Source organism: Cibotium barometz, chromosome 28 (genome assembly GCF_041138505.1).
Source record: "Cibotium barometz isolate CiBa-2024 chromosome 28, ASM4113850v1, whole genome shotgun sequence".
Lineage (NCBI taxonomy): Eukaryota > Viridiplantae > Streptophyta > Polypodiopsida > Cyatheales > Cibotiaceae > Cibotium > Cibotium barometz.
In genome coordinates, this window is record NC_141073.1 from 55523443 (window position 1) to 55539498 (window position 16056).

Below are 16056 nucleotides of genomic sequence, written 5' to 3' on the forward strand. Positions count from 1 at the left end.
TACAACACACTCTCTCTCTCTCTCTCTCTGCTTGTAATATTTGGATTGCTTTAAAAAAAAACAAGAAAAAACAAACATTATGCACTCGCGAACTCCAGGATTAAGGCTCTTTGTTTATTTTCCAACTCCCATCGTTTCCTTTTTAACCTATCGCCAAAGCCCAGGATTAAGGCTCTTTGTTTATTTTCCAACTCCCATTGTTTCCTTTTTAACCTATCGCCAAAGTGTGCGTGTTCACAGCGTTCTCGATCTCTGAGTGAGTTCACAGCGTTCTCGATCTCTGATGGAGAGTCCTCAAGCCAAGCGTAAGGGGATAGCACTCATGGAGGTCGTTTCTCATGGTTCTCCTCAGAAATTCTTTGCAACAGAAGGCCGATGTCATCGCGTCTCTCCCGTTGCCAAGAAGCGGCGTGAATTGAGGCCGTATCAAGTTGGCATCACGAAGTCAGTAACAATGCAGCCGGTTGATGCAGGGACAGATCTTCACACATTGATCAAGGCTGCTATTAACGATGCAGTGGAGGCAGCAGTGAAGAAAGAAAGAAAGAAGGACCTGATTTTTGAGGATGACGTGAAGAGAAATCTGGTAACGGGCATAACACTCAGAAGCTTGATTTCAGAGTGGAGCAGAACATCCTTTGGCAAAGAAGCACTTCAAAGGATGACTGAAGCGATCAACCAGAAGTACGATGAAGGAGTCAAGGCAAAGGAGTTGCCCTATGCGCATAAGGTCTCACATCACGATCTGCTTTCAGATTTGAAGCAGTTGGTGAAAAGGGTAGACACAGACGATGGAGCAAAGAAGCTTTTGGATAGTGCCAGGGTTGCTATTGAGACATCATCCCATCTTCCCGGGCAGGAGTTCTTGGAATTGGTAAGCGGTTATGTACAGGCCAATGAGCAGGTGCATGTTACTTGGACCCCAAAGAAGCTACAACATGTCTTGGATTTGACAAAGGAAGATCGCCTCCAGGTTTCTGGACACACACCTGCATTGTGGATCCATGACATGGTTCACACCATCGCAAAAGTCAAAGGTTGGGTCCTCGAAGGAATGTAATCTTACCCTTGGGCTTTTGAAGGAGTTTAGGTCTTGTACATGATCATGGCTGAATACTGTAGATACAGCGTTATGTAAGCAAGCATCAATTCATATCAATTAGACAAGAAATGTGATGGAAAGTGCCACTAAGATGCTTTCTTGTGGACTAGAAGTGGATTTGGGCGTAGATTGTTTGACATACACATGAAGGGCAAAATCATGAGACTCGAATTCCTGGTTGGTACTGATTACTTGCGTGTCTATGCTTTCTTTGTGTTTTGTTACGACTATTGGTATATTTGTGTTTTTTGTGCCGATGATCTCATTGTGATTGCAAAGTTCTGGAGTATTGTAGCATATGTAGGTAATTATACCTAGGAAGCCTCACATTTGAACCTGCCATTTTTAGCCACCAAACAAGGGACCCTTCGCTTTGTTTTTATCCAAGTTTAAGGTCTGATAGCAAGTTCTAAGGAAGGGCTGATAGGAACCATCTGGAGGGGACTGAGGGGGGTTCATTTGGGCAACAAAAGGACTGGACAGTGGTAAATAGAGCACTGTATTTGAGATTGAGGGAGTTTCATATCAGCTACCATTGTGATCTATCCATCGAGGGGCTGAGGCAAAGTACAAATAAAGGGTAACACACCCTGGGATCTATCCCTTTTAGTTCAGTACGATCCCAGGCAAATACATCCTCAAACTCCTGGAACAGTTCAGAGAGTGCTTTTTTAAATACCTCTGGAAGTAGCCGGTTCACTCTCACTGTCCTTTTCTCATCTCCTCTTATCAGTATTTCTTCCACCTCGTCCCCAGTCACTTCCTGGTTAGCATGTATAGTCACTTGTCCGAGGCCCTCTCCCTGAGTTTGAAAGTGAGCTGGGAACATTTTCTGCTGAGCTGCCAGCTTCAGTTCAGCAGCTACCAGTTTAAATCCAGGGTTGCTACTGGGACAATGTTGCTGGCAGTTAATTTTTCCCAGAGCTCATCAGGTTCTACGACAAAAATGTCTCCTGGTCTGCTAGCTTTAGGCACCCTGGTTGTCGAAGTTGATATGGTCACTTCCTTGGTGCCCGGTTTCATGGTTAACTCATCCTTGCCCCAGTCATGTACTGCCCCTGCTGCTCTTAGCCAAGGTCTTCCCAGCAGCATGTCATATGAGTCGTCAACTTCCAAGATAAAAAATGATGCTTCAAATTTAACCCCTGCTATCCTGATAGGCACATCTTCCACCATTCCCAGAGGTTCAGATATGGTCTGGTTGGCCATTCTCAACTTGAAAGGTGCAGGTTTGCTTTGCAGCCCCAGGTGCTTCCTGACCTTTTCAGACATTATATTGACACCAGCTCCCCCATCGAGAGTTGCTTTCTCCACTAGCTTCCAGTGTTTTCTGATCTTGCATTCCACCACTACCACTGGGGCCTGGTCATCTCTGATGCCTGTCTTATTGCGTTCATAGGCCATCTTCAGGCCTTCCTGTTCCAATAGTTCTTCCACTGCTGGTACTACCTGAACCAACTTGGACAGTTCCAGCGAGAGTTTGTTCACTCGATCAGCCAATGTTTCCCAAAGCTGACTTTTCCAGATTCAGAATTTTCGTCCTCCTGCTGATCCTCCGAGTGCTCATCTTTTGACTCTTCTGATTCCACACTGTCTTTTCCCTTCGTCAGGACTGGCTTCCTGACCCACACCAGATTTTTGCGTTTTGGTTCCCTTTTTTTTGAAATTTCCTGGACCTGAGCCTCCTGGGGCTCCATTAGTAGTGGTCTTTTCTTCTTCAAGTCCTTGGTGATTTGAGCTGCTTCCTGCTTCAGTTTTTGCCACCTCTCTACTGGGTTGATCTGAGTGCACTGAGGTGACTTGGGCAATTCCCTAAGTTGTGCTCGTGTAACTGCTGCCACCTCTGGCTGCACTAGGTTAAGATTTGAATTTGGCTGATGAGCCAGTACCTCTGGACAGTCTCTGGCAAAATGGCCCCTTATGGCACCTCCAGCAGATCAGCTTCCTTGGTGGAGCTCTCAGGTAATTGTTTGTGTACTGAGGCCTGTAATACCTCTGCGGTTGACTTGAGGTCTGTCCCACAGGTGGTTCAGCAGACTCCTGACTCATTGGTGCCGCAATTCTAACAGCTGGAGCCGACAGTCTGCTAGGGCACTCTTCCCAAGCATGCCCTCTTCGTTCAGAGTAGTCGCATTTGATGCATTCACTAGTGGAATGATCACTTTCCCTTTAGTGAATGCACCATTTTTCCCCTTTTTCCGGCATCATTGCTCTGACACCTGATAACTCCCCGATTTTCTTCTTGATCATCTTCAACTCATGTTGCTAGTCTCTGGTTTTCTCTACTGGCTCCTCCTTTGAGCTGCTATCTGACGAAGAACTTGAAGAACTGGAACTTTCTACCCTCTGATGTTTGGTTCCCTTCCGTTCCATCTGCATTGCTCTCTCTCTACCAGTTCTTCAAAGGTCTTGGTGGGGTTCGTAATTTCTGATTTGGCCACTCCTTTTAGTGATGTGCCATTAATAAACCAGGCCCTCAGACACTTGTTTCCTGGTGGTGATGACAATTGTCTGGCCAGATCTTTAATCTCTTCCACAAACCGTCGCACGCTGGCCTTCTTCTGCTTGATTTTTCCTAGCTGACTGAGCAGCTCTTCGTCTGATTTCTCATCTTTAAACCTTCGTATCAAGGCTTTCGACATTTGCTTGTAAGTTGGTAGCTTTGCTGGAGGGTAATTGAAGTACCATTTTTGTGCTGCTCCCCGCAACGTCTGAGGAAAACAGACCTTCCAGTCGGCTCTAGGCAATTCCCTGACCACTGCCCAGCTTTCAAAAGCCTGGACATGGACCTGAGGATCTCTACCTTTTCTACCTTTGAATTCTGGCATCCTTAACTTCAGGTCCTTCGTTACCTTTCTTCCTTGGTCCTGGAGTCTTTGATCCTGTCCGTCCCGTTGATTCAGCTGGTCTGCCTGCTCATTTCCAGAATCTGAATCCATTAGGTCTGCGGGCTCCTGGGAATGTCCTGCTTGAAGTCTAACCACCTCCTCAGTCTCTTCCAGCGTCCTCTTCGTGGTTCCTCTTGTTAGTCTCCTAATTCCCGTGCTTGGGCGTGCATGGTTGTCTGGCTGGTCTTCCATAGTTGGGACTCCTGTTGAGCCTTTCCCCAACAGGATCGCCAATGTTGAACTTGCTTCGTCAATCACTGAACTGGACTGAGGAGCTCTAAGTTAGCCAACTCTGGTAATAGCTTCCTGGCTATACCAGTCCACAGACCAGACAGACACTTACCCAGACCAACCAGATAACTTATATAAAGATATCAGTGCCTAATTCAGCAAGTAATTACAGTGGCGCACCATGGCCACCACACTCACACACCCCCACTACACACATGGGATTACACTTGCTTTCTTGTGCAACAGGGCTTCCGCCCCTTCATTCTTTGATTCTCTTTCCTTTTATATCCAGCTCCTCGGCTCACCATCCCCATCTTGCCCGACTATAACTGATTCTTGATCTTGATTAGTTATTGTGCTGGCCGTTGGGCGACATACTTTTTCAGCCTTAACACTCTTCTCCCTTTTCTTGAACTGAGCTGACTGTCAATTCCTTCTCCCCCGGTTGGCTCTGGACTGAGATATGATTTTCATTAAGTTCTGCTCATGGTCTGGGTGGAGCCCCTGAATCACCTGCTGATCATACGGCTCTCCCCTCTCCCTTTCTTCGTCCTCAGCTTGCTCCACTGCACTGTCACTGGGCTTCTGAATTTTGCAGATCTCTGGTGCCCTCATTTTCTCGAACAGGTGCAGTCGTTGGCGTTGGCGTTTCCCATCCTTGGTGTCCTCCACCACATAAGGATTGCTTCTGACTCTGACCCTAGCCAGTTGAGTGCACCAGCCAGGAGCCATAAGCAGGTCGATTCACTTCTATTCTTGCCTTCAGAAGTTTTTCTGCCAGCCATTGAACATCCATATCCAGACTGGCTTTTTCATGCTTCACCTAAAGAGCCATTGTGTTTATGGCTATCATTGTTGCCCTCAGGTTGGCCTCAGGTTGGCCTCAGGTTGCCCTCAGGTTGGCCTCCAGTTGATACTGAGGTCTTGCCTTGTCCCGGATAGATAGTACTGGCATAGTTGGGAATGGCAAGCGTACCGATGGTTCTAAGGCCTTCATCCTTATGGTGGCTAATGGCAGTTCCAAACTTCTTTGTTGTTCTTCCCAAACCTTCTCCAACATCAGTGTGCCAGTCTGAGCAGATGTTGTTGGTAGGGTGCTCTGGCTAGCTGGTTGCTGGTTTTCTGATGGGCCCTGAGGCTCAGGAAGAACACTTGAGCTAGCATGTGCCTGAAGTGTTGGAATCGCGCTGATTATTTGCCTGGGGGTTGAGGCAGGCTTCACCAGTGTGCCCAGTAGACCTTTAAGTTTATCTTCAGCTGACCCCTGAGACTGGCTGGCTGCCCCCTTCCTAACGCTGTGCATTAGTGCCAGGGCCCCCTTCTTTGGTGTCTGGGAGGAGCTGGGCTCTTCCTGGCTGGTCTCCTGCCCTGATGGTTGGCCTTCTATCCTGGCTTTTTTTGAATCCCTGACACTCAACGTTTCGCTGGGCCTTCTTACCCCTTCGCCATTTGCTCGTACAGCTCTTGCCAGATGGGTGAACAGGTATATAGTTTTTGCCCTTTCTCTTTTACTGCAGCCATCTGAGTGGTCATGGCCTTTTCCAGCATCCTGACCCAGTCGCACTGGCCTCCCTCAAAAACCCTCGCTACCTCCATGGATACCTGCTCTGAGAGATACTTGTCATCCTTTTTGAGGCAGACTGCTTGAGCTACAAACTTCATCAGCCTCTGGTGTTCGTTCAGGCTCTGGGCTTTTTCCTTTTAGCTACCTCTTCTTCAGTTTCACCTAGATACTGGACAACCATTTGTGGTGTCCAGCTCTTCCCTGCTAACTTGTCTGGTAGCCCTAAGTGTTGCTTCAGAGTTTCCTTTGATACTGGAATTGTGACCCCTTTGATGCAGGTCTGATGTGTGTCCTTGTCATAGTTTCTAACTGCTTCTGCTGCTATCTCCTCATCCACCTGTTTTTGCATGACTCTGTACAGACTGTAGAGTTCCGCTGCTTCAAACTCAGCTTTGTCTGCATCATCGAGCTTTGGGACTTTGATTTTGACAGCTTTAGGAATCAAAGCCATGTCGCAGCAAGAGACAGCAAAGAGATGGCTTCTATGGTTTTGTGTTTGCGGGTTCGCAGAAGCAGAAGACGAGCAAGGATAGAGCAAAAGCGCGTGTGCAAGATTATGATGTGACGAATCATTATTCGTTTGTTTTACCTCTTTGTTTTCGCTATCGCGCATTGCCATCGAGGTGCGTGCAAGAAATCCTACCAGAAATAGCATTAAAAGCACTATACTTATTTTCATGATACTACAAGCGGTGTTATTGTTAAATCCGGCCGCCCTCACATTCCTTGCTTTATCATGATTACCTTTAACGGTCTGGATTTCTGCCACGTAAGCCTCCCTTTGAAGTTGTTTGGTTTTTTGCCTCGTAATCCTTGGAGACCCAGGAGCCAGGTGTGGCCTGATCCTCTTTTGTTCATTCTGCTCAGTTTCCAGTTCAGCGGTCATCTGGCTTGATCCTTTTGTTCTGGGGTGATCAGTTTGTGATTCCTGATGAGTTTCAGGGATCTCCTGATCCTGATGTCTTACATGATATTTCCTGATTTTTCCTATGTTGACCCGCTCAGTAGTATCCTTTTCAGTGTTTTATTCGTGCTTTCTACCTGACCGTTGCATCTGGGATAATAAGTCGTTGCCTTGCGATGCTTGGTCTGGAACACTTGAGTCAAAGCAGCTACCGTTTCATTCAGGAAGTGGGTCCCTTGATCACTGACCAATTCCAGAGGACAGCCATATCTGGTGATGATATATTCTTATAAGAAATCAGCTGTCTTCCTGGCTGTGTTGTCCGTTAATGCTTTTGCCTCAACCCACTTCGTCACATAATCAGTTGCAGCTATTATGTACTTATGTTTCCCAGAGTTTTTGAATGGCCCCATGAAATCAATTCCCCATTTCATGAAAGGAGCCAAGGGTTGTATACTGTGTAATGGTCCCATATCGTTCAGTAATGGCTTCCCCATTCTCTGGCACACATCACACCTTTTGACCCACTCCTGGGAATCCTTGAACATTGAGTCCAACCAGTAGCCTGCCTGAAGCAACTTCTTGGCCGTGACTTCCCCTGACATATGGCCCCCAGCCTCATCCTCATGGGCTCCTTCCAGTAGCACTCCTCTCTCACTGGATGAGACACACCGTCTCAGTATCCCATCCTTCCCCACCTTGTACAACGCACCAGCTGCCCAGGTGTAGTTCCTGGCCCTTATAATCAGTGGCCTTTTTCTACAGGGCAGTATCAGGAAGGTCGTCCTGAATGCTGATCGTTTCCCCAGTAGGATCGCCAATGTTGAACTTGCTTCGTCAGTCATTTCACTGAACTGGACTGAGGAGCTTTGAGTTAGCCAACTCTGGTGATAGCTCACTGGCTATACCAGTCTAGAGACCAGACAGACACTTACCCAGACCAACCAGATAACTTATATAAAGATATCAGTGCCTAATTCAGCAAGTAATTACAGTGGCGCACCATGGCCACCACACTCACACACCCCCACTACACACATGGGATTACACTTGCTTTCTTGCGCAATAGGGCTTCCGCCCCTTCATTCCTCGATTCTCTTTCCTTTTATATCCAGCTCCTCGGCTCACCATCCCCATCTTGCCCGACTGTAACTGATTCTTGATCTTGATTAGTTATTCTGCTGGCCGTTGGGTGACTTATACTTTTTCACCCTTAACACTCTTCTCCCTTTTCTTGAACTGAGCTGACTGTCAATTTCTTCTCCCCGGTTGGCTCTGGACTGAGATATGATTTTCATTAAGTTCTGCTCATGGTCTGGGTGGAGCCCTTGAATTAGTTGATCATACGGCTCCCTTTCTTCGTCCTCAGCTTGCTCCACTGCACTGTCATCACTGGGCTTCTGAATTTTGCAGATCTCTGGTGCCCTCATTTTCTCGAACAGGTGCAGTTGTTGGCGTCGGTGTTTCCCATCCTTGGTGTCCTCCACCACATAAGGATTGCTCCTGACTCTAACCCTAGCCAGTTGAGTGCACCAGTAAGCAATGGCTAGCCAGGAGCCATAAGCAGGTCGTTTCACTTCTATTCTTGCCTTCAGAAGTTTTTCTGCCAGCCATTGAACATCCATATCCAGACTGGCTTTTTCATGCTTCACCTGAAGAGCCATTGTGTTTATGGCTATCATTGTTACCCTCAGGTTGGCCTCCAGTTGATACTAAGGTCTTGCCTTGTCCCGGATAGATAGTACTGGCAAAGTTCGGAATGGCAAGCCTACTGATGGTTCTAAGGCCTTCATCCTTATGGTGGCTAATGGCAGTTCCAAACTTCTTTGTTGTTCTTCCCAAACCTTCTCCAACATCAGTGTGCCAGTCTGAGCAGATGTTGTTGGTAGGGTGCTCTGGCTAGCTGGTTTGCTGGTTTTCTGATGGGCCCTGAGGCTCAGGAAGAACACTTGAGCTAGCATGTGCCTGAAGTGTTGGAATCGCGCTGATTATTTGCATGGGGGTTGAGGCAGGCTTCACCAATGTGCCCAGTAGACCTTTAAGTTTATCTTCAGCTGACCCCTGAGACTGGCTGGCTGCCCCCTTCCTAACGCTGTGCATTAGTGCCAGGGCCCCCTTCTTTGGTAGCCAGGTGTGGCCTGATCCTCTTTTGTTCATTGTGCTTAGTTTCCAGTTCAGCTATCATCTGGCCTGATCCTTTTGTTCTGGGGTGAGCTTCCTGATGAGTTTCAGGGATCTCCTGATCCTGATGTCTTACATGATATTTCCTGATTTTTCCTATGTTGACCCGCTCAGTAGTATCCTTTTCAGTGGTTTATTCATGCTTTCTGCCTGACCGTTGCATCTGGGATAATAAGTCGTTGCCTTGCGATGCTTGGTCTGGAACACTTCAGTCAAAGCAGCTACCGTTTCATTCAGGAAGTGGGTCCCTTGATCACTGACCAATTCCAGAGGACAGCCATATCTGGTGATGATATATTCGTATAAGAAATCAGCTGTCTTCCTGGCTGTGTTGTCCGTTAATGCTTTTGCCTCAACCCACTTCGTCACATAATCAGTTGCAGCTATTATGTACTTATGTTTCCCAGAGTTTTTGAATGGCCCCATGAAATCAATTCCCCATTTCATGAAAGGAGCCATATCTGGTGATGATATATTCGTATAAGAAATCAGCTGTCTTCCTGGCTGTGTTGTCCGTTAATGCTTTTGCCTCAACCCACTTTGTCACATAATCAGTTGCAGCTATTATGTACTTATGTTTCCCAGAGTTTTTGAATGGCCCCATGAAATCAATTCCCCATTTCATGAAAGGAGCCATGGGTTGTATACTGTGTAATGGTCCCATATCGTTCAGTAATGGCTTCCCCGTTCTCTGGCACACATCACACCTTTTGACCCACTCTTGGGAATCCTTGAACATTGAGTCCCACCAGTAGCCTGCCTGAAGCAACTTCCTGGCCGTGACTTCCCCTGACATATGGCCCCCAGCCTCATCCTTATGGGCTCCTTCCAGTAGCACTCCTCTCTCACTGGATGAGACACACCGTCTCAGTATCCCATCCTTCCCCAGCTTGTACAATGCACCAGCTGCCCAGGTGTAGTTCCTGGCCCTTATTAATCAGTGCCCTGTTTCTTCTCATGGGCCATTCAGCTGCTGGTAGCTCATCAGTGCGTAAATATTCCGCGATCTCCGAGCCATCTGTATCCAGCTCCAGTCTGAACAGGGCAACATCAGGAAGGTCGTCCTGAATGCTGATCGTTTCCCCAGGAGGATCGCCAATGTTGAACTTGCTTCGTCAGTCACACTGAACTGGATTGAGGAGCTCTGAGTTAGCCAACTGTGGTAATAGCTCCCTGGCTATACCAGTCCAGAGACCAGACAGACACTTACCCAGACCAACTAGATAACTTATATAAAGATATCAGTGCCTAATTCAGCACAGGTAATTACAGTGGCGCACCATGGCCACCACACTCACACACCCCCACTACACACATGGGATTACACTTGCTTTCTTGCGCAACAGGGCTTCCGCCCCTTCATTCTTTTATATCCAGCTCCTCGGCTCACCATCCCCATCTTGCCCGACTGTAACTGATTCTTGATCTTGATTAGTTATTCTGCTGGCCGTTGGGCGACTTATACTTTTTCACCCTGAACACTCTTCTCCCTTTTCTTGAACTGAGCTGACTGTCAATTTCTTCTCCCCCGGTTGGCTCTGGACTGAGATATGATTTTCATTAAGTTCTGCTCATGGTCTGGGTGGAGCCCCTGAATCACCTGCTGATCATACGGCTCTCCCCTCTCCCTTTCTTCGTCCTCAGCTTGTTCCACTGCTCTGTCATTGGGATTCTGAATTTTGCAGATCTCTGGTGCCCTCATTTTCTCGAACAGGTGCAGTCGTTGGTGTCGGCGTTTTCCATCCTTGGTGTCCTCCACCACATAAGGATTGCTTCTAACTCTGACCCTAGCCAGTTGAGTGCACCAGTAAGCAGTGGCTAGCCAGAAGCCATAAGCAGGTCGATTCACTTCTATTCTTGCCTTCAGAAGTTTTTTTGCCAGCCATTGAACATCCATATCCAGACTGGCTTTTTCATGCTTCACCTGAAGAGCCATTGTGTTTATGGCTATCATTGTTGCCCTCAGGTTTTCCTTCAGTTGATACTGAGGTCTTGCCTCGTCCCGGATAGATAGTACTGGCATAGTTGGGAATGGCAAACCCACCGGGCCTTCATCCTTATGGTGGCTAATGGCAGTTCCAAACTTCTTTGTTGTTCTTCCCAAACCTTTTCCAACATCAGTGTGCCAGTCTGAGCAGATGTTGTTGGTAGGGTGCTCTGGCTAGCTAGTTGCTGGTTTTCTGATGGGCCCTGAGGCTCAGGAAGAACACTTGAGCTAGCATGTGCCTGAAGTGTTGGAATCGCACTGATTATTTGCCTGGGGGTTGAGGCAGGCTTCACCAGTGTGCCCAGTAGACCTTTAAGTTTATCTTCAGCTGACCCCTGAGACTGGCTGGCTGCCCCCTTCCTAACGCTGTGCATTAGTGCCAGGGCCCCCTTCTTTGGTGTTTGGGAGGAGCTGGGCTCATCCTGGCTGGTCTCCTGCCCTGATGGTTGGCCTTCTATCCTGGCTTTTTTTGAATCCCTGACACTCAACGTTTCACTGGGTCTTTTCTTCCCCTTCGCCATTTGCTCGTACAGCTCTTGCCAGATGGGTGCACAGGTATATAGTTTTTGCCCTTTCTCTTTCACTGCAGCCATCTGAGTGGTCATGGCCTTTTCCGGCATCCTGGCCCAGTCGCACTGGCCTCCCTCAAAAACCCTCGCTGCCTCCATGGATACCTGCTCTGAGAGATACTTGTCATCCTTTTTGAGGCAGACTGCTTGAGCTACAAACTTCATCAGCCTCTGGTGTTCATTCAGGCTCTGGGTGGGCACTCCCTGGGCTCCCTTTTTCCTTTTTGCTACCTCTTCTTCAGTTTCGCCTAGATACTGGACAACCATTTCTGGTGTCCAGCTCTTTCTTGCTAACTGGTCTGGTAGCCCTAAGTGTTGCTTCAGACTTTCCTTTGATACTGGAATTGTGACCCCTTTGATGCAGGTCTGATGCGTGTCCTTGTCATAGTTTCTAACTGCTTCTGCAGCTATCTCCTGATCCACCTGTTTTTGCATGACTCTGTACAGACTGTAGAGTTCCGCTGCTTCAAACTCAGCTTTGTCTGCATCATCGAGCTCTGGGACTTTGATTCTGACAGCTTCAGGAATCAAGGCCATGTCGAAGCGCGTGTGCAAGATTATCGTTTGTTTTACCTCTTTGTTTTCGCTATCGCGCATTGCCATCGAGGCGTGCAAGAAATCCTACCAGAAACTTTTCATGATACTACAAGCGGCGTTATTATTAAATCCGGCTGCCCTCACATTCCTTGCTTTATCATGATTACCTTTAACGGTCTGGATTTCTGCCACGTCAGCCTCCCTTTGAAGTTGTTTGGTTTTTTGCCTGGTAATCCTTGGAGCCCCAGGAGCCAGGTGTGGCCTGATCCTCTTTTGTTCATTCTGCTCAGTTTCCAGTTCAGCTGTCATCTGGCCTGATCCTTTTGTTCTGGGGTGATCAGTTTGTGCTTCCTGATGAGTTTCAGGGATCTCCTGATCCTGATGTCTTACATAATATTTCCTGATTTTTCCTAGGTTGACCCGCTCAGGAAATTCCAACCCCTTCAGGTCTCTCAGTTGGACTGAACCATTTTCATACATTCTCAGTATTTCATAGGGTCCAGTCCAGCCTGTAGTTAGATTTTTTCTTTTCCCATCTAGCTTGCCAGGGTACCACAGTACCAAATCGCCCTCTTTGAAGTCTCTTTTCTTCAGGCCGCGATCATGGTACGCTTTCATCCTCTTCTGAGCAATCTCCTGCTCCCATAGCGCTCTTTGCCTTTGCTCATCCAGTTTTTCTAATTCCAGTAATCTTTCCTTCAGATTGGTATTAGGATCTACTTGATATTGAACTGAAGTTCTCAGGGCAGGGATGGTAAATTCAAACGGGACGATTGCTTCCTGCCCAAATGCCAATCTGAAGGGGGTTTGCTTTGTAGTCACCTTGAAGGTTGTCCTGTAAGCCCAGAGCGCTGAATGTAGATGCATGTTCCAAGACCCCTTGCTCGTTTGCGCCATCTTAGTTAGTATCCTTTTCAGTGTTTTATTCGTGCTTTCTGCCTGACCGTTGCATCTGGGATAATAAGTCGTTGCCTTGCGATGCTTGGTCTGGAACACTTCAGTCAAAGCAGCTACCGTTTCATTCAGGAAGTGGGTCCCTTGATCACTGACCAATTCCAGAGGACAGCCATATCTGGTGATGATATATTCGTATAAGAAATCAGCTGTCTTCCTGGCTGTGTTGTCCGTTAATGCTTTTGCCTCAACCCACTTCGTCACATAATTAGTTGCAACTATTATGTACTTATGTTTCCCAGAGTCTTTGAATGGCCCCATGAAATCAATTCCCCATTTCATGAAAGGAGCCAAGGGTTGTATACTGTGTAGTGGTCCCATATCGTTCTGTAATGGCTTCCCCATTCTCTGGCACACATCACACCTTTTGACCCACTCCTGGAACATTGAGTCCCACCAGTAGCCTTCCTGAAGCAAAAACATGAACGCTCCCCACTCAGTGATAAAGGATGTCTTTTCCCTCTCCCCAGGTGCCAGACTGATCTGATTATACCCACTGTAACCATCAGCAAAGCTGTACATTTCAAACCCAGCAATCTGGTCTAACATGGTGTTAGTAAATGGCAACGGGAAAGGATCCTTGATGGTTTGCTCATTAAGCTTCCTGAAATCCACACAAATTCTCAACTTTCCGTTTTTCTTTGGGACCACCACTATGGGGAATAGCCAGTCACTACTCTCAACTTCAACAATGAACCCAGCCTTTAGCAAGGCATCCAATTCCTCTTTGACCCTCTTAGCATAATTTGGGTTCATTCTGTACCTTTGCATTCTTATTGGTCTGGCATCCGCTTTTAGTACTATCTTGTGCTGGCACACCCTGGGATCTATCCCTTTTAGTTCAGTATGATCCTAGGCAAATACGTCCTCAAACTCCTGGAACAGTTCAGAGAGTGCTTTTTTAAATACCTCTGGAAGTAGCCGGTTCACTCTCACTGTCCTTTTCTCATCTCCTCTTATCAGTATTTCTTCCACCTCGTCCCCAGTCACCTCCTGGTTAGCCTGTATAGTCACTTGGCGAGGCCCTCTCCCTGAGTTTGAAAGTGAGCTGGGAACATTTTCTGCTGAGCTGCCAGCTTCAGTTCAGCAGCTACCAGTTTAAATCCAGGGTTGCTACTAGGACAATGTTGCTGGCAGTTAATTTTTCCCAGAGCTCATCAGGTTCTACGACAAAAATGTCTCCTGGTCTGCTAGCTTTAGGCACCCTGGTTGTCGAAGTTGATATGGTCACTTCCTTGGTGCCCGGTTTCATGGTTAACTCATCCTTGCCCCAGTCATGTACTGCCCCTGCTGCTCTTAGCCAAGGTCTTCCCAGCAGCATGTCATACGAGTCGCCAACTTCCAAGATAAAAAATGATGCTTCAAATTTAACCCCTGCTATCCTGATAGGCACATCTTCCACCATTCCCAGAGGGCCTTTTTTACCTTTGAATTCTGGCATCCTTAACTTCAGGTCCTTCGTTACCTTTCTTCCTTGGTCCTAGAGTCTTTGATCCTGTCCGTCCCGTTGATTCAGCTGGTCTGCCTGCTCATTTCCAGAATCTGAATCCATTAGGTCTGTGGGCTCCTGAGAATGTCCTGCTTGAAGTCTAACCACCTCCTCAGTCTCTTCCAGCGTCCTCTTCCTGGTTCCTCTTGTTAGTCTCCTGATTCTCGTGCTTGGGCCTGCATGGTTGTCTGGCTGGTCTTCCATAGTTGGGACTTCTGTTGAGCCTTTCCCCAACAGGATCGCCAATGTTGAACTTGCTTCGTCAGTCACTGAACTGGACTGAGGAGCTCTGAGTTAGCCAACTCTGGTAATAGCTCCCTGGCTATACCAGTCCAGAGACCAGACAGACACTTACCTAGACCAACCAGATAACTTATATAAAGATATCAGTGCCTAATTCAGCAAGTAATTACAGTGGCGCACCATGGCCACCACACTCACACAACAGGGCTTGCGCCCCTTCATTCTTCGATTCTCTTTCCTTTTATATCCAGCTCCTCGGCTCACCATCCCCATCTTGCCCGACTGTAACTGATTCTTGATCTTGATTAGTTATTCTGCTGGCTGTTGGGTGACTTATACTTTTTCACCCTTAACAGCAACCTTAAGAGAGCAAGTGATAGACAAAAGAATTACAACAATCTCCATCGCTCCCCCCAAGAATTTGAGAAGGGAGATAAGGTCTATTAAAGGGTTAAGCCAAACAAAAGCTCCTTAAAGTTAGCAAAGTACAAGAAGCTTGGCTTTAGATATTGCGGAGCATTTGAAATCCTCAAGAGAGTGGGAGAACAAGCCTATGAGCTAGCCTTAGCTCCTTAGCTTCACATTTGCATGTGCATAATGATTGTCATGTTAGCTTGCTAAAGCAATATGTCTTAAATTCCTCCCATGTTTTGGGTAATGATGATACTATCCTTGTTACCTAGGAGGATTTCTTGATGGAGCTAGAGCAAACATTGAAAATAAAGGGAAGGAAATTGCATTAGAGGATGGTCTGGGATATCTTAGTGCATTGGAAGGGATACCCCATTGAAGACGCATCCTGGGAAGATTGGAATTGCCGTGTTACCCAATTTCCTCACCTACAATAATGGCCCCTAATTTTATCACATCTTTTGTAATTGGTTAATGATTCTTATTTTGCTTTGTTTCCAACTTTGATGTAATCTCAAATATTTACAATACATATGGTTGATGTTTTTGATCTCTCTCATATGTCTTTTTTATTTGTTAAGAAAGTCTTAAAAAAAAACTTAAAGTGCTTAAAAACTTCATCTATTTAGAGGAGAAAGTGAAACTGCATGGAGGAAAAAGTTTTCAAAATAGGATTGAAGATAAGGGAAGAAATTCAACAAAAGACTTGAAGTTATTAAAAAGATCAAGTTTCAAAAACAGTAAAGATTTCACTAATCTTTTCAATTCAGCTGTATACTTTAAGCTTTCAATGTTTAGAGAAAGATTTCACTAATCTTTTCAATTAAGCTTTATGCTTTGAGCTTTCATGTTTAGAGAAAGATTTTAGTAATCTTTTCAATTAAGCTTTATGCTTTAAGCTTTCATGTTCAAATAGATATTTCACTTATCTGTTTAAGTAATTTTTATGATTTAAGATCTCATGTTTAGAGAAAGACTTCACCAATCTTTTCAATT

The 16056-nt window shown here is 46.5% G+C and overlaps 2 protein-coding genes across 2 annotated transcripts; one reads left to right on the plus strand and one right to left on the minus strand.

Moving 5' to 3' along the window:
• Positions 1–218: 218 nt before the first annotated feature.
• Positions 219–15567, plus strand: LOC147622966 (uncharacterized). The gene is made up of 2 exons (XM_086822727.1): positions 219–1279; positions 15333–15567. Exon 1 carries the CDS (start codon positions 284–286, stop codon positions 1058–1060), a length of 777 nt encoding a protein of 258 aa, XP_086678853.1. The 5' UTR covers positions 219–283; the 3' UTR covers positions 1061–1279; positions 15333–15567.
• LOC147622967 (uncharacterized) lies at positions 10845–12029 on the minus strand. Its single transcript, XM_086822639.1, has one exon. The coding sequence runs from the start codon at positions 12027–12029 to the stop codon at positions 10845–10847; it is 1185 nt and encodes a 394-aa protein (XP_086678765.1).
• Positions 15568–16056: the final 489 nt, after the last annotated feature.